We start from the raw sequence: 23,924 nt of genomic DNA on the forward strand, positions 1-23,924 counted from the left end.
GAAGCTGTTAAAGATGATCAGAAGTGTTGTGGCTTTGCATCTTTAGGCATACACAGAGCCAAGACATCTTTTACTGGTCCCCACAGGCTGGGTAACATTAACCTAATGGTTGATTCTGGCCCAAAGGCTAGAAGGTGTCCACTCCCATACTTGACAATGAAAACTATTTAATCTTCTGCTGCATCTCCTAAAAAAGAATGCTATAAATAATAAGTAATACATCCTCTGCAATTTTTTTGACATTTCACTTATAGAAAAACTGCAAGCCACTTTCTCCTTTGTACTGACTGAGGCATTCCAAAACTGGCACAGACATATTTTTATTTAAATAAATCAGTCTTGCAACTGTAATTTTAACTCGAAATTGGCAAAATCTCCTCTATTTCCTGCATATGAAAACCTTACATTTTAATTATAATAAAGTGTGAATCCTTCTATAACCTGGATTTTTAAAAGGTATCTCCCATTGGGGTAATGAAAGAGGATGTTAATGTACTAGCTTCCTTGAAAATATTTTAACATTTTCATGCAATACTAGAAAACTCACCTTTTCCCACTTTTAGCCTAATAGTAGTTTCTTGTATTTATAAAATAACCACATTCAAGTCTTACCGTGGAGAAGCAACATTTTTAGTTCCGTTCAATTTCTTCACTTTAAATAAATAAAGAAATCAACTATATAACCCTCTGATTATAAATCAGATCCAAGATATTGTTTGACAATGAGATGCTTTTATTAAACTCGATACATTTAATACATAAGAATTCTGTGAAAAAACTGGGGTATCAAGTAGGATCTGGGTCTTTGCATTACAAAGTCTGCCCCCAAAAGATGTCATCTCACTATATACTGTGGCTGAAAGCATACAGATGACCAAAAAGCAGCAACATCCTTTCCTAGTAAGACAAGTTCAACTGACTTGCCCATAGTATTACAAGTCCTCCTAGAAAAATTAAAAGTCCCCATCCCCATCTCTACCTATTGTTATCTCCTGGCAGGTGAGCTGTATGAAGCACCTTCATCTGTGCTTGGCATGAGGTCCACACATGATCAGCCTTGGGAAGGCCATCTTCCCCTCAACCAGACAACTCTACTTCAGCTATTCTGAAACTCCTTGGAGGGGTGAAACTTCTGGAAAAATGAAAGAGAGCAAGAGAGAGAAAAGGTCTGAATATTGAAAGGAATATACAAATGATCAAATTCAGCTGCACCAATGCCAAGCGGAAGGCTCAATAAGTTAGAAAACAAGCAATTTTGCAAAATGCTTTCTGGTATGACAAAACCTGACCAGTGTCTCGCTGTTCCTGACATGCCAGTTGTGAAGGCCACCCATTCTCTTACCAGGCATGGGCGTCTCCACGATGAGGTGTTTGTGGTTGGTAAACAGTTCAGTGGAGTCTTGCTCTACTGATCTTTCTTCTAGGTCTGATTCTGGGATCGTAGCACAGCCACCTAGTTGAAAAATACAAACAATATTTTAAGCAATGTGTAGAAAAATCTACCTCTCCATACGGCAACCTCAGCTTAAGAACGTACCAGTCATGAAGGTGATAAATAAAGAGACAACAATCTTCAGGAGTAGACCAAAAAGGATAATCTTAAATGTTTCTCTTTTGGTGAAAAGGCTGGGAATGAGTCATTGCCTTTAAAGACATACTGATGAGCACTTAGCAACAGCAGCAATGGTGTTGTCTTCAAATTTAACCCTTTTAAAGTCAGAAAGGACAAAATCTATAGCATATGTGATATCCATACTATAATGGTACCTCAGCAGAAATTCCCTTTAATACCAGAGCATCAGAAACTATAAAAGAAACAAAGCACATCGACTGTGAGGGAAAGAAAACTTCCCTGAACAAAGAGGAAGGCCACTGGTGTTCTGAGTTGGTGACTATGGTGGTATTTCTCAGGAATTTGATTCTATTCCTGAATCCCAACACCTTACAGCAGAGACACAAACACTTCATAATTCACAGCAAAGCCATGAATGCATTGTGGAAGCTTTCAATTCCAAGTCAATTCCAAGGTGACTTGAGGATAAGCTGGGACCACTGCACTTTGAAAATACTAGGTATAAGCCATTTGATTTTATCCACCAAAATATTGTACAGAGAACTCATGTTGAGAATTTCCTGACTACATCTGCAACTTGATTTGACTAATTTTCTGGAAATGTACTAACATGCTGTATACTTTACACATTTTTTCCCAAAGCCATTCTTCTTGTAAATAAAGTGTGATTTTTCCTTTTCTGAGGCTTCTCATACACTGAGTCCAAAGCCTCCATATTCAAGTTTGGCTTTATGTGTGAGGGGGTTTATAAAGAGAGGGTACCAGCAGCACTGATGTGTAAACCACATCACTCAAATGAGAGTGAAGTCAAGATCCCAGGTCTGAAGGAAAGTACACCTTACCATCCATCCCTCTGGATCAGCTCTAAAAAAGAAATCGATGTTGAGGGAAACTTGAGAGACAAGGATTTCCACACTCATAAAATAAGAATCAGAGGTAGCCTCAGAGGTTTCCCAAACAGGAAATGTTAGAATTATCCATCAATGCAATGGAACTTGCCCTGCTTTACCTTAAAATAGCTAGGGCCCCATCCAGAAGGAGAACCAGGCTTATTTTTAATCTGTTTAAGTAAAAACAAACAAACAATAATTTCAGAGTAAGCAGTAAAAGGAGAGAAATAAACTATAAAATTTCCAAACTAACAGAGACCTTCTGAAGCCCACTGTAGCAATGCTTCTCAAAAGGACCAGCCTTAAAATTTCCAATCTATCTAAGCCAATACTTTCGTCATGTATAATAAAAATGAATAAAAGGAATTACTAGAAAAATAAAATGAACAATATATAGGCCCTTATCTTTTAGATTCAATCATTGTAAAAAGTATACTGTCAATTGCTACAAGTTTCTCAATGCTTATTCTCAGTTTCAAGTAACAGACAGTTTGCAGACAGATGCTAGTCTTCTATTCACACTTTGAACAGCACTGATTTCAAGATATGGTCTACATTAATTAATATGATACATGGAATTATAGTTAAAAATAATAATTCAGCCAACTCCTAATTATCAGACGTTCAAATAGCCAGTAAACTCATTCTGGCAACAGCAGGGGCTTCTCATAACTTATGCACCTCCCTTCTACTCCAGTATCTGTCTGGCAGCTCCCTCCTTGCATAATGTCCAGAACAGCCCCCCTCTCCCCACCAATATGGGATGTCCAGGCTCTCCTTTGCCCACTGCTGGTACAATTATGGAGATCCACTTCTATCCCTGTGCTCTCATGTAAAAAGGAGTTTCATTAAGGAACCTGGGATCCCAAGTCAGAACTCTGGGGGCATTTTCATAAGGAACAATGTTATAAGTGGTGGTTTCATTTTAGAGTCCTATTACAATTAAATGCTTAAAACACTTTTCTGGAGTAATCTGGAACCCTAACCCCTGCAGGTGAAATTTGAAAGCATGAAGCATGTATCACAAATTGCAAACAGTATCTATAGCATTTGGAACAAGACAGTTTATAAACTGGAGATTACACCCGTGATGTTTAAGAGGATGTTTTTGAGACATTTCACTATGCTCCCTCTTCCTCTGAATTGTTACCAATCAAATTATGTGCATGACCATTTGTGTTAACTAAACCTGGCTGTAAAAATTTGTTGCTTTGCAAATTAGTAGCACATCAAGATATATAGCAATCCTCCTATATATAAAATAGATAAACAACAACAAGTATAGCACAGAGAACTATATTCAATATCTTGTAATAACCTATAATGGAAAAGAATCTGAAAAAGAATAGATAAATATATATGTATAACTGAATCATTTTGCTATATATCTGAAACACTGTAAATCCACTATACTTAAATTTAAACATTTTTTAAGAAAAGTTTTCTGGCTACAATCCTCATGTAGCCAGAAAATTATTTAAGTAAAAACTCTTACCAACAATTCTGAACAATAGGAGATCACCCTATATTTATAAAGATAATTCAACCCTAGGGTTTTGTTTTATTTTTTTTTTATGGATTACAAGCTATCCTTAAACCTGTTTCTGCATTCAAAAGCAAATTATAAAATTGTTGAAATTTCTTCCTCACCAGGTGGAACATATTTTATCAACAAGGGAATTACACTAAGGAAACGCTACCCACTGTCAGAAAAACAAACAAACAAAAACAATAAAAAAGAGCTCAGGGACTTCCCTGGTGGTCCAATGGTAAAGAATCTGCCCTCCAATGCAGGGGATGCGGGTTCGATCCCCGGTCAGGGAACTAAGATCCCACATGCCGTGGGGCAACTAAGCCTGCAGCCAGAACTACTGAGCTCTTGAGGCTCAACTAGAGAGCCTGTGTGCTGGAAACTACAGAGCCCACACGCCCTGAAGCCTACTCGCCAGAACTAGAGAAGAGGAATCCTGCAAGCCACAACTAGACAGAAGCCTGCACGCCGCAATGAAGAGCCCGCACTCCAGAAAGAAAAATCCCGCATGCCTCAACAAAGATCCTGCTTGCCACAACTAAGACCCAACGCAGCCAAAAATAAATAACTAAATAATAAATAAGTCTTAAAAAAAAAAAAAGCTCAGGTCCTCTCTGTAGGTTGCTATAGCATGAACAATAAAAGTTATAGAGTTCAAAGGTCAAGATAGGAGGCCAAGCAGAAACAAATGTAACTGTCTAGAATACTAGAGATCAAAATCAGAATGCAGGGTAAGCACTGGTATTCCGGAAAATATGTAACCAGCTGGCTTTCAAGGAAAAAAGGTAAAGCCCTAATCTGTAGTGTTTGCCCATTTCTTTGGTATAAATACTCCTATCATGGCCAGTTTCAAGCAACCAACGTGACATCACCAAACGTGGAGCTTGGCAGAGATGTGTAAGAGGACACCATGAGATAGCACTTTCACCATTCAGATTCCGTAGACATAAATAATCTCAAGAGCATAGAGAATAGTAAAATGTAGTAATAATTAGTGAAGAGTTTTGAGGTGTATTATCTTTGTTCTTAATACAACTTATTTGGTTGTAAAGTTTACATAACTTAATTTTTAATAACGGCTGAATTTGTTAACTGGCTCACAGAATTCCTAAAAATTCAATGATTGGTTCTCACCAGCCAGTGTGAGCCAGCTCCAGCACTGAATGCAGGCTTATTTGTAGGGAATTTAACAAAGCCTCGATTCAAACCATGGCTCAGCATTTATGAGCCAAGTGACCTTCCTGAGCAAATTATTGCACTTTAATGAGCCTCAGTTTCCTTATCTATAAACAGAGACTATGGCAGCCCTACTTCATAAGGAAGAAATTGATGAGCATGTGTAAGTGCTTGGCACATTGAAAAACACATTAAGTTCTGACTATTTACTCTCATGTCAAAGTTAGGAACACTAAAAGAAGAGTAGAGTGAAAAGGCCAAGACGGAAGTCCCTAAAGTTGGAAGTCTGAAGGGGTAGGGTTCACACAGCTGATACACCCATGAGGCCAAAAGACACAGCTCTGCAGCAAAAAAAAGAGTGTTCAGACACCTTAAAAATGTGGCCACCTCTGAAGCTGACTACTCTATTTACTCACGCTACTTGACCTGCAGAGTTCTATTTGATAGATACTTGATTATAACCCAGATGAATTCTGGTGGCCCAGCTTACCTTCCTCACCATCTACCTTGTAACTCAGGTAACCTAAACCAGGGGTTGGCCAGATAGTACATATTTTTTAAGCTCTGTGGGCCGGGCCATCTGGTCTCTGGTGCAACTGCTCAGTTTTGCCATTGTAGCGTAAAAGCAGCCAAGGACAAAATGTAAACATGAATGAGCATTAGTTGTGTTCCAATAAAACTTTATTTACTAAAACAGTCAGATCTGGCCCATTGGCTGTAGCTTGCCAAAGCCTGGCCTAATACAAGGCTCACAGAAAGCTACTCTTCAACTGCATCCTAATTCTAAAGGTTCCTAGAGGCATTTAACACTGCCAGATCATCTCATAGTATTACTATAGCAATAGCAATAAGGAAGAGGAAGAGGAGGAGTAGTAATAGTAGCAGTTCTTTAAAAGAATATTATTTGCCCTACTGCTACAAATGCTCTTTTTGTTTGGGCAGCGATAAGCTTTTTTTTTTAAAAAAATAGACTAATTTTTAGAACACTTTTATATGTACAGAAAAATTTAGTAAATGGTACAGAGAATTCCCATATATTCTCCACACAGTTTCTCCTATTGTTAACATATTGCATTAGCATGGTACATTTGATCAATGAACAAATGCTGATACATTATTAGTAGTTAAAATCTATAGCCTATTCAGATTTCCTTAGTTTTTACCTAACATCCTTTTCTGTCTCGGGATCCCACCTAGAATACCCCATGACATTAGTTGCTGCATCTCCTTTGGCTCTTCTTGGTGGTGACAGTTTCTCAGACCTTCCTTACTTTTGATGGCCTTGAAGTTTTGAGGAGTATTGGTCAAGCATATTGCAGAATGCCCTTCTACTGGAATTTGCTTAATATTGTTCTCATGACTAGATTGGGGGAAAATTTTTAAGACAGTTTCTTTTCATAAATTCTTAGAGTTTCCCAAATTTTAGGATTGTCTCCAGTTGTTCTTCTTTTCCTCTATCAAAAGTGAAACCCAGGTGGGCGGTGAATGGGGAGGCCTCTGAAGGCAAAGGAGGCCAACAGCAAGGCTTGACTTAGACTGTGAAGTTCTCAGGAGTGGCTCAGTCTGGGTCTAGCTGTTGGACGCAGGCAGGTTGTCAGTTGCCCCAACTGTAAAGAAAGGGTCTTAATGAGGCCTATTGTGAGGATTATGTGAGACCGTGTACACTGAATACAGTGCTCAGCACAAAGTACATTTTACCATCTCTGTTTTCTACGGATTTTCTTGGCATAGATACACTTTCCACACCGTATCGGTAGAATCAAAGAACTTTAGCTTTTAGTGCAACCACCTTCATTTAGGAGACATCAAAACAGAGGCTCAGAGAGGGTAGCGGATGCCCCTCATATCCTAGAGCTGATTCCTGATTCTCCTGCTTCCTAAACCATTAGAGCTTTCGCAAGAATACCTTTTTTCCCATCAAGATCTCAGTGGATTTGCTTGTGAGTTGGCTGTCCTAACCTGTACTTCCTTTCAGTGATACAGAAAACCCAGAAGGTTGGCAAGCTGTTCTTTGGGTATATTTTAGGACTTTGCTGATTTATATTCTTGCAACAGAGACCTTTGCAATCAACTGAGTGTATGGGTGCAAATGTTCCATTCCTTCAGGGAGGAAAAATTTTTTTTCTTCTTTTTTCTTCATATATTTAAAAGCAATCAAACAAGGAGACACTTTGAGAATCACAAATGACCACAGACCATGCTCTGACTTGCCAGCCAAAGAATCTTCTGTTCACATGCTTGAATTGCCACTAAGAATTTAAAACAGCAGAAACCTCAAAAATATACACCAGTGAAATTTTTCTTTTAATCAAGATTTACTTGATGGATAAAATGTTTTTGAAGTTAACATTCAGATTTCATTTCAAAGGTTTATAATTCACGTGAAGTGTGGCGAATGGGTGCTTTGAAAAGAATATTTCACTATCTTAAATATGAAAAGTTTCCCTAAGAGACTATGAGTAGTTAAAAACTTCTCCGAAAATATATTTATTTGAAATAGTTTTACTCTTTATCCTTTCTCAGTCTCCCTCACCCTCTCCCTCTCTCTCTCTGTAAATGTGTACACACAACCACACATAGGCATTAAAGATATGTATAAGAGTTTTCCTGATAATTCTCCTCTACTCTGTTCATTCTTCTGTTTTCTTAAAATATATTTTTTTAGCCCAAGGAGAATGTAAGCTATAGAAAGCCAAGAATCCTACTGTATGTTTGTGTAGCAATTTTAACCAAGTATTTACAAATTTTTTGACAAAATGGAAGAATGGAAGGAAAAGGGGTGGGTAAAAGAGAGAAGGAGATAGAGGATGAAAAGGAAAAGTGGGGAGGGGAGGATAAATTATCAACATATTCCATTTTTCTGTGTACACTTCTACAGATGATATTTGGGGTGACTTACTGAAGGTATAGATAATAAAATATTAAAGAATAAAAAATACAATAGCAGTTAGAAAAATTTAATGCAGAATAGGAGGTATACCTAGGAAAAATTGTGTCAGATAAAGACTTATGCAAGGACTGCCATGGAGAGAAACAGCAAACGGCTTGGAGGAAAAGTGGGGCTGCACTTCCCCTGTTAATTCTCCACTGACTTCTCTTCTTCCACACTGGACTTCAAAGGGCCCAATCCATCTTGTACTTGGACTTAACATTTCCTTAAGAACACACCATAATTGGTAAAGCTATGCTTGTTGGAAATTTTTTGACTAACGATGTGTGTGTGTGTGTGTGTGTGTGTGTGTGTGTGTGTGTGTGTGTGTGTATGACTCTGTTCTGTGCTTATGGGCCATTTTAGAAAGCCAAGACTTCTGTGAAATTGGGTTTACCAAGGTGCTTACTAAGTAGGTGCTCCGGAAAACTATACATATATAGGAGATTGTTAAAAATACAACAGTCAGACCTTGTCAAAGCACATCTTGGAAATAAAGCCCTCAAGAATGTAATGTACCATTGAATGAGTTCTTACCACAGCATGGCAAATCAGGTTGATATCATATGGTGACACTGCTTCTCTGAAGGAGGAACTGGAGATCATATGTCAATATTGTTCTCATCTCCCCTTCCATTCTGCCCTTTACTTTGTTGTAATGTAGAGGCATCTCACACTTAACCTGGTACAGTTTTACAGTTTCAAACTCAGGAAACCAGAAGAAAACAATGCCTTTCTATATAGTCTTATGTTTCCAGTTCCAACATATGATATTTGTTTTTCTATGTTTCTTTTAAATCCATTCGATAACTTTTCTTTCTCCCTATATTTGCAGATGACATGCTGACTGCTAGACAGTAGCTCATCTACCAGCAACAGAGATAATAATGGTGAACCAGTCAGAGGCAGGTGAAGCTCACTGTAATGTGTGTCGAACATGATGCCTGTGGAATGTTTGGGATTTCATTTCCACTACCTAATAATAAACTTTGATCCCCCCCACACCCAGTAAGAACTTAAAATGTGTTCATGACTATGCACATATACCTATGTTTGAAAATATTTCCATTTCACACCTCACAGCAGAGACCAAGTTTGTGAATAAAAGGAAGTCTGATATATTTTAAGAGGTCTAGCATGTGTCTCAACAAGTTTTAAAAATCCCATAAAGACTGAATACTAAGTCCCTTGGGGTATAAGGGCTCCAGTCAGAGAATCTGGATTTAAGAGGGTAGGGTCCTCCTGGCATTAAGATGTTTCCACAACTTGAATAATGATAGGTGTCCAACTATTCTTTTAGCTGACCACCACTTAGAATTTAGGTCCACTTAGTACAAAGGATTAAGAAATACAGGAACATAGCCATTTTCATCCATTGATAATTATGTAAACAGAATATACCAAAGCAGAAAAAAGTCCTATTTACAAAAAAGCAAGCACAGTCCATAAATCCTGAAGATTGGAACAGATCCAGGTTAAGAAGCTCACCAGATGTCAGTCCATAAACAGGGCTTCATAAAGTGAATTCCCCAATTAATTGTTGGTAAGAGTGATCTCTATATTATGTTAGTGCATTATGATCCCCTACCATATGTAGGTGAATTGTCTGGTCCTATAGATCATTAGTCAGTTATGATACAACAGAGCTCAGGGGAAAGAAGTGGGGTAAGCACAATTTTTTCTGATACAGAGAGAAGGTCCCATAAAATTACTGCTCAGGAACTCAGAGCTTTCTTCACTGAAGGAGATGAGAACTCTCCCATTTATTTGCATTACATCTGTTTTTCTAACACATTTGGTTCTTAACCTGGAGTACTTGGAAAGACACACACTAGTAAAAACATAAACGTGGAAGTTAAAAAAAAATAAAACTACTCACTATTTTGTTAAAGTCTCCAATCACAATGTTTTCCCACATGTTAACAAGGCCATTAAATCCTCCAAACAGGAATACAAAAGTATTACCCAGCCATGGTGAGAAGGTGAGGAAGAAGAGAAAGTTAATATTTGCTTTTTCTTGCCAGTTGATCAATGTCTAGAGCACTCTCCAAGGAAATGCAAGATCTGTTGTCTTTCAACTAGATCTTTTCTATACTGATAAGTATAGCACTTTCTTGTTCAGAAAGAAGGTGATTGTGGTATTTAATTTCCATTTTGTTTCTAAATCCTAAGGCAATCCAATGTACAACTGGAAAGACACATAATTTTAAGACATTTCCATTTCAAATACTTTCCTAACTCCCTCTTCAGAGACCAACTCTCTCAAAAGTATACATGCACAAATAAAACATTATAGCTACAGTTGAGAAGGAAAGGAAGCCGATAGTTCTGCAATTATAATTACTAAAAAAATGAAAGAGTAAGAACATAACTCTACTTTGCCTGGACACCACATAATAAGAGAGCCAGTGTTCTTCACAGCTTCCCTCTTGCATCAAGTGGTTATTAATTCCTCAGTGATCCTGGCAACATTTCTTCAACTTGAGTTTCTTTCCACAACCCAATTAAAAGCCATAATCTTGACCAAACTGTGTTGTTTTTAATAATGACAGAGTTTAGGTGGTGATTTTGAAACTAAGAGTTCAGCTGGGTCACTTCAGTTATACACAGGTTGAGGGAAAAGAGTGAAGAACACAACGTCTCTGGAGAGCTGTTTCATCATATTCGTTCACAAATGAGGAAACTGAACAAGCACTCAGGACTCATTCCTAAACAACTCTGTTATCTAATGATATATTTCTACAATAGCCCATTAAACAATGTCATATTTTGCAAAAAGGGAAATGTACACAAGATGATAACCAGCCCATTGATAGTGGAAAGGGACATCCAAAATGGGACATGGCAAGTATCATTGTGTCTAGAGCAAAGTCACATAAGTCTGGCACATAGTTTCCTTTTTTCTAAATTCAGAAAATATAGCATTTACTTTATGAGAGATGAAGATTAAATTGGTCAGTGCTTGTAATACAGTTATCACAGAGCCTGGCACAGAGTACGCCTCCAATAAATGTTGGGCTATTATTTTCAGTACTAACCTCCAACATACGTTAGTCATTACGTTACAGCCAATTACACATGAAACTACAAGCCATGAGCACACGGCATGAATTTATATTTGATGCTGTAAAAAATGCTCAGGTAAACCCAGAAGATGGGGTAGGCAGACCAGTGGTGGAATGTTTCTAGCTGGACCCAGTGGTCAAAGCCAAAATTGTCATCCAGGCATTAAAATAATTCACTCGAAAAACAGTGCACACATGCTTTATAGGATGAAATCACTGATAATCTACTATCCTAGATAATCACTATTCTGAGATCAAAACAGGAATTTTAAAAGGGCTCAAATGATGATGATGATGATCAGAGGTGCATAATCACATTCATTGTTTTCTATTTACCAGCAGTGCCATTACTACTGAGAAACACAGACCCACAAGATAATATGACATAAATGGTTGAAACATTAAGATAAAAGGGTAAAACAGTGGTAGGTTTGCTTTCTCATGGGAAATTGAAATGGCCAGCAGATGAACCTTCAAAGAGGAAGTCTGCTGACCTAGTGTTACTAAACATCAGAGGCAGCCAAGGAGCGGAGGAATAAAGCAATGTATTTAAATGTATGCCTTGAAGGAAGCAAACACCAATTATTTTTATATGATTTTAATTCTCCTAGTGAATACTTTATGGGTGCTGGCAAGTCCTTCCACAAAAGGAAGGGATTATTAATGAAGGATTCAGTGGCAATTGCCTGCCAGTGCTCTAAGAACTAACACTTAACAAAGGGTCATTTAGTTCATACTTCATCTCTAAAGCTACAGAAATTTTAAGAATCCTTAAAAAAACAGTATAGTGTTATATTCACATATACAATCCTTTATTTTAATTTCCAGATTGTTCTATAGCCTGCATGATAAACAAATAAGCTTCGCAAAGGAAAATAAACAGATAGAGGAAAATAGTTAATTTTTTTTCTTTTTCATGCAAAGAGTGGATGCTTAATATATACTTGTTGATTTGGAAAGGAATTCATGAAATTTGAGCAAATACACAGGAAAAACAGTCTTTACAAAAGTTATCTTTGAAGAATGCTCTACCACATCATTCCAATATTATGCACTGGTGACAGTCCACTAATGTACAGGCTAGTAAATCTGGGGAAATGCCCCATCAGCTCCTGTATTCTATCTTGTTTCTCAAAATCTTAGCCCATCAACTCTAGAAAATTCTCATATTATGTAAAATGAAATCTCAAAATGAAATCTCTCTAGCTAACATCTTGCTCTTAAAATTCTCCAGGTGCTTCAAGAGCATGGACTCTGGAGCTAGACTGTCAGAATTTTAATCCCAGCCCCACCATTACTTTTTTTTCTTTTAAGGGTTACTTGACCTTTCTCTGCCTCAGTTTCCTTATTTGTAAAATGCAGATGATAACTGTACCTAGCTCACAGGATAATTGTAAAGATTAAATGAGTTAATTTATATGAACACTTCAAATAATGCCTGGCTCATAGTAAGTGATACATTAAGTGTTATAATAATAAGTATTACTATTATTCTCATCATCTTTGCCTTATATTGCCAAAATTCCCACACCTAAGTCTGAGGTTCTCATGTAAGCTGAAGGAAAGGAGGGTGGTGAATTTTCAGAAGGCAGAGAGCAGCAGCTACAGCTGCCTGACCCCCAGGAATACAAACTGTCATGTTATCTAGTCGAGGAAAACCTTAACTGGTTGTCTGGCTTAGCAAAAAAAAAAAAAAACAGTAGCCAGTAGGAAATAACAGCTTGATAAAGAACAAGGACTGGGGTCTAGATAAACAATAAAGGACAACAATAAATATCAAATCAGGAATAATCTACTGTCTCTTGACCCCCACTTTCCTGCATCTTCTTCCATTTCTTTACTCCTCTTGGCAGCAAAACTTCTCCAAAGAATTGTCTGTATTTGCTATTTTTAATTCTCTTCCTTTCTCTTCTACAACCATCCCAGTCTAGACCTGGCCTCTACCACTCCACAAACAGTTGCTTTACTCAAGATCACTAGTGACCTCCACGTTGCTAAATCTATAGTTTTCAGCCCTCAACTTACTTGACCCATTAGCATTTGACACAGCTGATCATTCCACCACCTTTTAAAACTCTTTCTCCACCTGACTTCCAGGATGCCACATTCTACTGATTTTCCTCTTACCTCACTGTATGCTCCTTCTCAGCATCCTCTGCTGGTTCCCCCTCTTCTCCCAAACTCCTAAAATTCTGACTCTCCCAGCACTCGGTCTTTGATTCTCATCTCTTTTCTAAAATCACTCCCTTGGTGACCTTATCCAGTCTCATGGCTTTAAATAACACTTTCGTGCTGACAACTCCTAATTTTATAACTCCAGCCCAGATTTCTCTCCTGAACTTCAGACTTGTATATCCAACTACTTAGTCAATATCTCCACTTGGACATCTTATAGCATCTCAAACTCAACATATCCCAAACTGTACTCCTGATCTTCCCCACAAACCTGTTCCACCCCACAGCCTTTCTCCTCTCAACTTCATCCTTCCTGTGGTTCAAGCCAAAACTCTTGGGGTTGTCCTGGATTCTCTTCTTCCTTTCACACAACACGGCCACTCTGTTAGGAATTCTGTTGTCTTTACATTTAAAATGTATCCAGAATCAGATCACTTGTCACCACCTTCAGCACTACTACCACTTTGGTGCAATCCACCATCATCTCTTACCTGAACTATTGCCAAATTACTTACCTGAGTAACCTTCAAACTGAATGCCCACCTCTACCTTTGACCGCCCCCACCCCCATAGTCTATGCACAATAGCAGGCAGGGATTCTTTTAAAATGTAAGATGATATTCCTTTCTTCAAAATGGTCCTCCCCACTTCACCCAGAAAAAAGCAAAAGTCAGCCAAAAGGCTGTACATGATCTCACCCCTCTGACCTCATCTCCTACCACTCACTACTGGCCTCACTACTGGCCTCTTCGATGTCCTTGGAACATGCCAGGCTCATTCTCCTTACCTGGGACACATCTCTCTGATCTCTGCATGGATAAATCCCTCACTTCTTTAAGTCTTTGTTCAAAAGTTGCCTTCTCAACAAAGCCTACCCTCAACCCAATTTAAAATTATAATCTTGTAACTGCCTCTTTTCTGACATTTCTTTTTCCATAGTACTTATCACCTTTTAACACTAACACTTGTTATTTTCTAACATACTACATAGTTTACTTCTTTATCATGCTATTTTTTATCATCTCCCCCGCTAGAATGAGGGTTCCAAAATTTCGGGGATCTTGGTCTATTTTGTTTGTTGCTGTATCCCAAGCCCTGGAATAGTTCCTGGCACACAGTAGGCACACAATAATTACTGGTTGCCTTGAGTAAATGAATTTAGGCTAAGGGATTAGGAAGAAGAAATGGAAACCAAAATTCATTCTATTTTTTACATAATATTATCTACGTTTTCCACTGAGAGGTTGGAAAATAATTACAGCAGAATGTAGTATAGTACCTCTTATTCCTATGCCCCAGCACACGTGGTTGCTCTGTGGATCAAAAAAGCTTCTCAAAAAGTTCTTTGTGTTAATTAATACACATCTTTAAGAAATGAATCTTCCTGGATGATAACACATGGAGAATCTGTGAGACTGAGTAGGTACAACAACAAAATGTTCAGCCCAGAAAAGAAATAAGATCCCAGTAGTAATTTCTGTAGGAGCTAAAGTTAAAAAGAAGTAACAGAACACTTGTAATTCTATTTCTTGATAACAGTCATTTGTGGATGAAGGAACTGCAAAGGAAGGTACAAAGACATCTGTCTGCTTGGGAAATTTCTCAAAACAAATGAAAAAGGATCTATCTTATTTCCACTGGGGCATCAAGTTATGGTCTGGAACAGTTTATTATTCCCAGGCTACTTCAAATCTAAATGTGTTTTTAAAAGCAAGCCCAATGAAAGATTAGATAAACAACTGGACAATGTTTTTTACGCTCTGGTAACATAAACATTTCAAATTCCTCCCTAACTCTTGACTAGCATAAATCTCTAATTCCAGAGAAGGTAAAATATCCTCAAAGTTTAAACATTACTTTGAATTATTCACATTTACCTCCATTTCCATCTTATACTTTCTTGGCAATAAAAAGCCAGGTTTTGTCCAAACTATGGTAGGATGACTCTCTTCCAATTGTAAAACAACTTGGACTAACCCCAGCTCTGCTTCCTTTGAAGATAGAATAAGCAGCCCCTCCCAAAAGTTTCTTTTCTCTTCTTTCTTACCTCCTATACATCCTGTACTGCCCTTTTTCAAACCAAACCTTTAAAAAACACAGAGGGAAAATGTGAAGCTGTCTGCCTATAACTGAGCTATGAAAACAATTTTTAAATGGTGTCAAACACAAAAGAGATAGGTTGGAAGAGTGAGTAAGGCAAGAAAACATCAGGGTGAGGAGAGCTCTCTCTGGCTGAGAAAGGGAGACATAGAGTAAGACCCATCTAAGAGAAGAAGCTCTGTGGAAACGCTGTAGGGGATAAAAGGAAGGGAGGGAGAGAATGGAGGAAAACAAAGGTGTGAAAATGCAGAGGGAATGAGGATAACCAGCCCACAGTACAACCCACATGTCAGAATACTTATGAATAAAAGGGGGTGGCTAGGAGAGAAAAGAAAATACTAGGCTGATAGGGCTGTTCTGTTTGTATCATGTTCCACAGTCTGTGAAACCTTCTCACTTGACCTTGGTCCTCACAACAACTTTGAGTGGAGAGTAGGTAAAAATCTGCACCCCCAGACTCCAGGAAAACTGCTCACTCAGCTCCTGGGCAAGTCACTTAATAATACTGAATCTCTATTTCCTCATTTGCAAAGTGGGAGTAATATCTTCCTAACAAATGATTATGAGGAGTAAATGAGCTATTACATAAAGCATCAAAGTCCTGCTCAATAATTGGTAGCACATTGTGGTAGAGAGCAAGACAGAAGGCAGAAATTGAGGGGGCTCCTAAGAAGTACAGACAGAAATGTGCAGTACAAACAATGCAGACAACTGAAGATCCAGACTCTGGGTTCTGAGGGGTGAAAACTGGATGCAATTTTTGTATGAGAATATGGAAAGGAGGACCATGCTGCATGAAGGGACAGGATTAGGGGCTTATTTATGATAGTTGAATAATTACATTAGTACCATTTTTAATTACTTTTTATGTGCTAGTCATAGTGCTCCTTACTTTATATGTTTTCTCATTTTACAGCTGCCTAAAATGGTAGCTAGTAGTGTCTCATTTCACAGGTGATGAACTAGACTCTAAAAAGTTTAAGTGACTTGCTCAAAGTCATGCACATAGTGAATGAGAGAATCTTTTATGTGCTGACTCCAAAATCCAGTCTTAAACCATTCCAGAATCTTGTTTCTCCCTGATAGAAAGAAGACACACAGTAATGGGATTGTGAATTACTGTTTAAAGAATAAGAGTTTTTAGATTGGCAAAAACAGGATCATGGTGTGTACCTCATACCCTCGACATATGATCCCTCCCAATCTCATGCTCAAAAGGAAAGTGAAAGGATTTGGAAAAGTGACTGAGGTTTCATCTCAGCAAAAAAGAAATCAGCATAGAAGTAACTAAAAGAGCCACCAGTAAAGACAGATCCTTAGACGTCTAAAAAGATCCTTAGACTGTTTAAAAAGAATTCAGAATTGATTGATGCTTCTATAGAATATAATTACAAAGGAGAGGAAGTGGCTCAGTAGAGTAGATAGGATTTACAACTAGAAAGAAGTGAAATAGTAAAGTGGAAGATAATGTCTTTTCAACAACACCGAGGAAAAGACAAAGCAGTCTTCTAAAAGTTGGGAAATTAAAATGAGTTCATAGAGGAAATTTTTCAACTACAACAAAAGTAAAGAAAATGATTAAAAGAATGATCGTAGGGAAAGAAATTAAGTCTTTCTCAGGATGCTGCACAGTGGTAGAACATTTGACATGAACACGAAGATCTGTTTTCCAAAGTTAGCAGAACTGTGCTCAAAAACTTCACAAAGTCCTGAGTGCAAACTCACGCAGAAGAAAACCTCAAGGGCAATCTCATGCATTACATATATGCAAAAATTCAAATTAAGACATTAGTAATCAGTATGATATATTTAAAAACAACAATAAAGAAAAACTTATTCCAGGAATGCAAAAGGAGTCAATTAATGTTAATTCTTCAAAACATTATATCAAAAAGAAATCTCAACAGAGGGTAATAGTATTCATCACGCACTTCTGATTTAAAAATCACCTAGTGAACTAGGAATAACTATCTGAAATTAATAGGCAACATTATGAATAAAGCAGATAAAAACATTCACATTAGTCAGGGTAAAGATGAGGATCCTGGCCACTCATCACTACTATTATTTAACATTATTCTAGAAGTTCAAGGCAATATAATAAGATAAGAAAACAGGAAGAAATGTATATGTTAGAAAAATGATTAAATGATTACATTTCCAGATAATATGATTGTACACCTAAAAAATTTCCAAGAATATGAAAGAAAAATATATTTGAATAGGTTGAAGATTTGATCATGTCCCTCTGCATTAACAGCATTTAGTTAGAAAATATAATGGAGGAATTATTGTACTCAAAAGGATACTAACTACATTTAAAAAAAAAACAGTAAAGATAAAATAACTAGGGAAAAAAAGTGCCAAAGCCTATAGGTATAGAACTAAATATTTATAGACAGGCATAAAAGATTTGAATAGATGGACAAAAATATAGCAAGATTCAGCATAAAAATAGTGTCAACTGTCTACAAATTGACTTTGAATCTTAATGCAATTTCGCTCTAAATCTCAAAGGAGTGTTTTAACTTGAAAATATGATGCTAAAGTGCATAACAAAGAATAAATGGTTGAGAAGAACCAGGAAATAATAAATAATGAATTGAGGAATTTGTTCCACCAATTTTAAAGTCTATTATACAGTTATGATAATTACAACAGCATTACTATCAATGTCAGAATAGATGGAGAGGAAAATGGAATAGCACAGAAATACCAGGGATAGTCCCACATATATAAAAATATTTCGTATATTTTACAAGCGTATTTCAAATTAGTGGAAAATGATGTATTATCCAATAAAATATGCTGGAATATGGGGTAAAAAAAATTTTTTAAACCTGAAGTTAGATAGGTTTTTAAAAGTCCAATAAATTTCAGATGGCTAAAAGAGCTCAATGTAAAATGCAAGAAGAAAAAAGTAAGAAAAAACATATTTGGAATCAATAAAGAAAAAATTAAATAGATTTGACTACCTAAAGGAAGTCATGTGAAAAAAATCCAAACAAACAAATTACCTTAAGCAAAATTCAAAACAACCAAAACCCCAGAAAAAAATATTTATAACATATATCAAAGAAAAGGAGTTAATTTCCTTTAGATACAAAGTGTTCTTCAAATCAATAATAAAAGGTGATATTTTGATTTACAGAAACATGGGAAAGCATGAAGAATAATTCACAGAAGGAAAAATATAAAAGACTAATAAACAATAGGAATAGTGCACATTATCACAAAATTACAATAGAAAATCAAATGGCTAAAAATATTTTTTAAATGTAATCTTAATAAAACCACAGACGCACAATTAAAATTCCAGTTTCCACTTCTGATATCAATAAAGATGAAAAAGAATGATAATCATTGATGTCAAGGAGGTAGCAGAAAGTCACAGATGAACTTTTAAATCAAGAAGCACTTACTTGGGAGCAAGCTGGAAGCAGAAGCAGGTTTTTTAATTCTAGGCCCTTACTCTAAGGCAATAATCAAAGATGCATATAGTTTCCTCATGCAGATGTATATGACACAGAAGTATTTATAATAATTTAAAAATAAAACTATCTAAATGTCCAACAATCAGGGTTACAGCATCTGTACACTCCTGTTACCACTCTAGAGATCTTGCAGGTAGTTTCCTGAACAAGCTCTGGTTTTCCACACTCATTTGCTCTTATTTAAATTATACCCTCTGCCAGGAATGTCCTCCCCTAATTTCCTTTAAATTCATGTTCCTCATGAATCAGTTTAAAGAATAATAATGACAGCTATGGTAATAATTATAGCAATAGTAATAGTGACAACAATGGCTAACATTTATCAAGTGCTTTTAAGAGGCAATTGCTATTCTAAGTGAGTTACATATGATAACATTTAATCCTGGTAACAACCCAACAAGGTAATGCTTTTATTAATTCGACTTTACAGAGGAGAAAATTGAGGCATACAGGGGTTAAATCATTTACCCAAGGTCACACATCTAGTTAGTGCTAGGCACCCAACCAGAAGTGTGCCTCTATGTCTATGTTAGCATTTGGCCTCTCCAGGCCACCTCTTCTGTAAAATTTCCCTCCACCCCAAGCCCAGAGTCAGGCCCTAGCTCTCAACCACACTATACGTCCCCTACATATTCTCTAGAGAGCACTTCACACATGGTTTGACATCTTTATTTGTGCATCTCATGCACCAGACTCAGGATTTTATCCTTCTCTGGTTTGTGTTTCCCATGATTAAGCACAATTACTAGAACAACGATTGCTTTCTGTATATGTTTACCCAATAAATAAATAAATACAAAATACATGCATAAAAAAGTAGAGAAACTGAATATCAAGGATCAAAGGAGGGGCTTCCCTGGTAACGCAGTGGTTAAGAATCCACCTGCCAATGCAGGGGACACCAGTTCAACCCCTGGTCTAGGAAGATCCCACATGCCACGGAGCAACTAAGCCCGTGTGCCAAAACTACTGAGCCTGAGCTCTAGAGCCCATGAGCCACAACTACTGAGCCCACATGCCACAACTACTGAAGCCCGTGCACCTAGAGCCCGTGCTCTGCAGCAAGAGAAGCCACCACAAAGAGAAGCCCGCGCACCACAATGAAGACTAGCCCCCGCTCACCGCAACTAGAGAAAGCCCGTGCAGCAATGAAGACCCAACACAGCCAAAAATAAACAGATTAATTAACTTTAAAAAAAGGGATCAGAGGAAAGAAATCTATATAGAGAGGGAATCAAGGACCAAGGATAGATGGATAGAGATTACCTATCTATCTATCTAGATTACCTATCTATCCATCTATCTATTGAACTATCTATCAAATGTGTGCTGATGCCACACTATCAACCAAATGACTAAACCAAAAACAAAAAGAGGGAGAGAGGGAGGAGGAAAAGAAGTCAACACAGAGCATTTTACTACTTGTCGGACACTGTGCTAAATGCTTTTGTGTAATATATGTCACTTGAAAAGCCAAAAAGGCTATTTCCTTACTGGAGAGTCTGAACAAATAATCACAATGTTCCACAAAGGCTGGGAGAAAAACCGTCTAGAGAGTAACAAAAAAAGAGAGAAATATGAAAAGGAAAAATAAGAGTATATTAACCTAGTAAGAAATTGACAGTGAATATTTCTGGAAATTGTGTGTGTGTGTGTGTGTGTGTGTGTGTGTGTTGTATGTGTGTGTGTATGTGTGCGTGTGTGTTTAAATTCATGTGGGCAAAAAACAACTGAAACAGTATATGCTATGTATATTACGGCTTTTATTTTCTAAAAACCCTGTAAGGATAAAACAGGATCATATAAATGATTTTGGAAAGGTTAGAATATCACTTAAACATTAGTGACTGTCATCATTCTGGAGCCAGTACAGGCTTTTGCCCCCAAACTCCAAGATAAACCCTCCTGGCAGGTGATACTTCTCCTAACTTTGATGAAAACAAAACCAGTCATTTATCGGCTGGGCCCTGTTTGTTACTACTGAGGGCTGTTCAGGTAAGTAGATCTAGCAAAAGTCTCTGAGTAAGTTACAACAATTGGTTCTTTATTTGATGTCTATTTGTCAGGGAAAGATACAGCTAGACAGGCCGTAAAACAAACCTCTGTTTTTACAGGAACAAGGCAAGGTTGAGGTAAAGTGGCATTTTATGTACAAGAAAATGGGCTTAATGTGTCCAGGCCATAATGTTTATAAAAATCAATTAAAAACTCAAGACATAGAGTGAACTTCCATTTTGCCAATGAGAAGAACTTACTCTTAGTATCATTTAATTCTACCAGCAAAACTACTTTTTTTTTGAAACTAATATGCTTTACAGTCTTTCCCCCAAATATGAGTACAAAAGATCTTGGCCCAAAATGGTCATTTTAGAATTAAAGAAATGATCCTCCTTATAAAGATACAACTTTCAATAAATGGTAGATAAACATTTTCTCTGAAGGCCATGGTCAATGGCTAGTTTTAGGTATAAAACCACTTGGTATGGCTACTTGTCAATACTAAAAAAACAAACAAACAAAAAAAACACTTTTATTTTTCCCAAAGGTTCTATCCTGAATGATACGGGTTACAATGCAGAGGGAGTGAAACCTCTAACCCTCCAAGTTTCTGAATCATGGGTCTCAGTGATATTCATGGAAACCCTCAGCCTATAAAGCTGAAAAAGTCCAAAATTACCTTAGCATCCTGGTTGAATTCATCTCCCTATATGTTTGAATTGGAATGATTTCTGTTGTACCTCTTTCAGTTATTTCTAGAAGAGACAAATGAATAACCCCCATCTGCCAGTTTTATGTAAAAACTTTCTCTTAAATGAAATTATCCTTTAACAACTTCCCAGGATACTCTCTGATTCAGTCTCTTGTGGCATTCTTCTGTGCTTTCTCTGGTCTCTTATGAGCAGCATATGGGTATCTATCACTTTAAAAAGAAAAACAAAGTTTCATCTGGGAACATAATGAATAGCAATCATTTTGGATACAAAAAAGCAGTCGTACTTCTTGATTACTATACAACTGCAGTTCCACCTACTTCCATGAACTTAACTTCAAAAGTGCCTACAATTACGTGGGTGCTAAACACACAAGTTAAAAAGCTGTCAATTTCTCAATTAATGTATGATATCACTTATATGTGGAATCTAAAAAATACAACAAACTACTGAATATAACAAAAAGAAGCAGACTCACAGATATAGAGAACAAACTAGTGGTTACCAGTGGGGAGAGGGAAGGGGGAGGGGCCATATAGGGGTCAGGGATTAAGAGGTACAAACTATTATGTATAAAATAAACTACAAGGATATATTGTACAACACAGGGAATATAGCCAATGTTTTATAATAACTATAAATGGAGTATAACCCTTAAAAATTGTGAATCACTATCTTGTACACCTGTAAGTTATATAATATTGTACATCAACTATACTTCAATTTAAAAAACTGTCAGTTTTCGGCAATGCCACGTGATTAGCTTTCTGTTCCCAAGTGATCATCCAGTAGACCTGTCATCAACCGACCACATTACCTGGATGAACTGAGCTCCATAAAGAAAACCATCTAGTGTGCTGATAAGAGCTCAGTGCTGCAGCTGGACTCATGGGGCTTCAGTTCCAGCTCCACAGTTGTATGATCTTAGAAAAGGAACCTAATCAATGGAAGCCTCTGTTTAGTAATCTAAAAAGTGGGGGAATAACAGTATCTACCTTGGAATTTTTGAAAAGATTAAATGAGACAATCTACATAAAAATATGTCATGCATACAAATATGGCCAATAAATGTTAGCAACTCTTATTTTTATCATAAATAAATTAGTTACAAACAGATGATAATTAAATAAAAACTTTTAACTTAATTGCTGCATTTTTGGTGTCCCAATTTTGAGTACTGACACACAAAAGAATGTTCTTTATTAAGAATACACCAGCTATGAAACAAACACTACAGACTAACTTTTTTGGTTGTTGTTCTGTCCCAAATGAAAGAAATTCATCCAGTTGAACATAAACTGCTTAGTTTTCAAATTTTAAATGAACATTTGCCTTAGACTTAGAATGAAGAGTTTGAGGGAACTGGGTAATTCTCTATCTGTCTTGAAGAGCTTGGCTGACATTTTATTATATTTTTTTTAACCACCATCAAGGGTACTGGGCAGCTCACTAACAGTCTGTTGAAAAGGATTCTGAAGTCTGGTTGTTATCCAGGTCATCTCATAATTTAACTTCTCTTCACCCAATCATTAAAATGTCAGGTAATATCCCAGCCACTGTTGAAACTCTTTTATGTTTGAGGCTCGAACTGATGGAAAACAAATCTTAATGCCTCAGGACAGGCTGGGTCCAAACCTTCCAAAGAGTGTAATAAATATATTCAAACTCTTAAGAATTTAGAAAATAAATTTCTCTTGCATGACACAAATAAATAAGACCAATTTGAGATGGTGAATAGCTTGGTGACTTGGCCATGTTAGGAATGACAAACATACTGTCCTGTTCCATCTCAGAGAGAACAGCGTCTTTGTCCTGGCTCCTTTTCAGCTCATAATGAAGTGTTTCAGAGGATGAAGTAGTCAGTCTTTGGAGGCCCCTGAAGGACAGGATAAGTTCCAAGCTAAATACCGAAAAGGATGGTGGCCCCAAAATTTCCCATTTTTATTAGAGATTTCAAGTAGGAATACCCAACAATAAGATTTTCAAGCTGTTAGCACTTAGGGCCAAAGAGCGAGCTTGAGCCTTCTGAACATGGAGAAATAGCACTGCAGACCAATGGGAAAGCAGAGTCTGCAAGATGAGACAGTCTAAAGCTGGGCTGAATTCTCTCCTTTGAACATTGAGGATTGTCATGTTCTGGTACTTTTAATGCATACTTCCTTCAGGCTTTACTCCAGTGCTTCATACTAGATCTTGCATATGCTTTTTCTTTGCTTAGTATATTCTGAAGCCAGATGGAAAACTACATTTCCCTTTGTCCCAGATGTAGGAAATATGAAA

General features: G+C 37.1%; 1 protein-coding gene across 1 annotated transcript in view; it reads right to left on the minus strand.

Moving 5' to 3' along the window:
• Positions 1 to 722: 722 nt before the first annotated feature.
• BBS9 (Bardet-Biedl syndrome 9) overlaps positions 723 to 23,924 on the minus strand; it is a 454,814-nt gene continuing 431,612 nt past the window's right edge. The window contains 2 exon segments of the mRNA XM_032643444.1: positions 723 to 1,132; positions 1,343 to 1,453. Of these exon segments, the coding sequence (XP_032499335.1) occupies positions 1,101 to 1,132; positions 1,343 to 1,453 (143 nt within the window). The 3' untranslated portion in view covers positions 723 to 1,100.

This window comes from Phocoena sinus, chromosome 9, assembly GCF_008692025.1.
Source record: "Phocoena sinus isolate mPhoSin1 chromosome 9, mPhoSin1.pri, whole genome shotgun sequence".
Lineage (NCBI taxonomy): Eukaryota > Metazoa > Chordata > Mammalia > Artiodactyla > Phocoenidae > Phocoena > Phocoena sinus.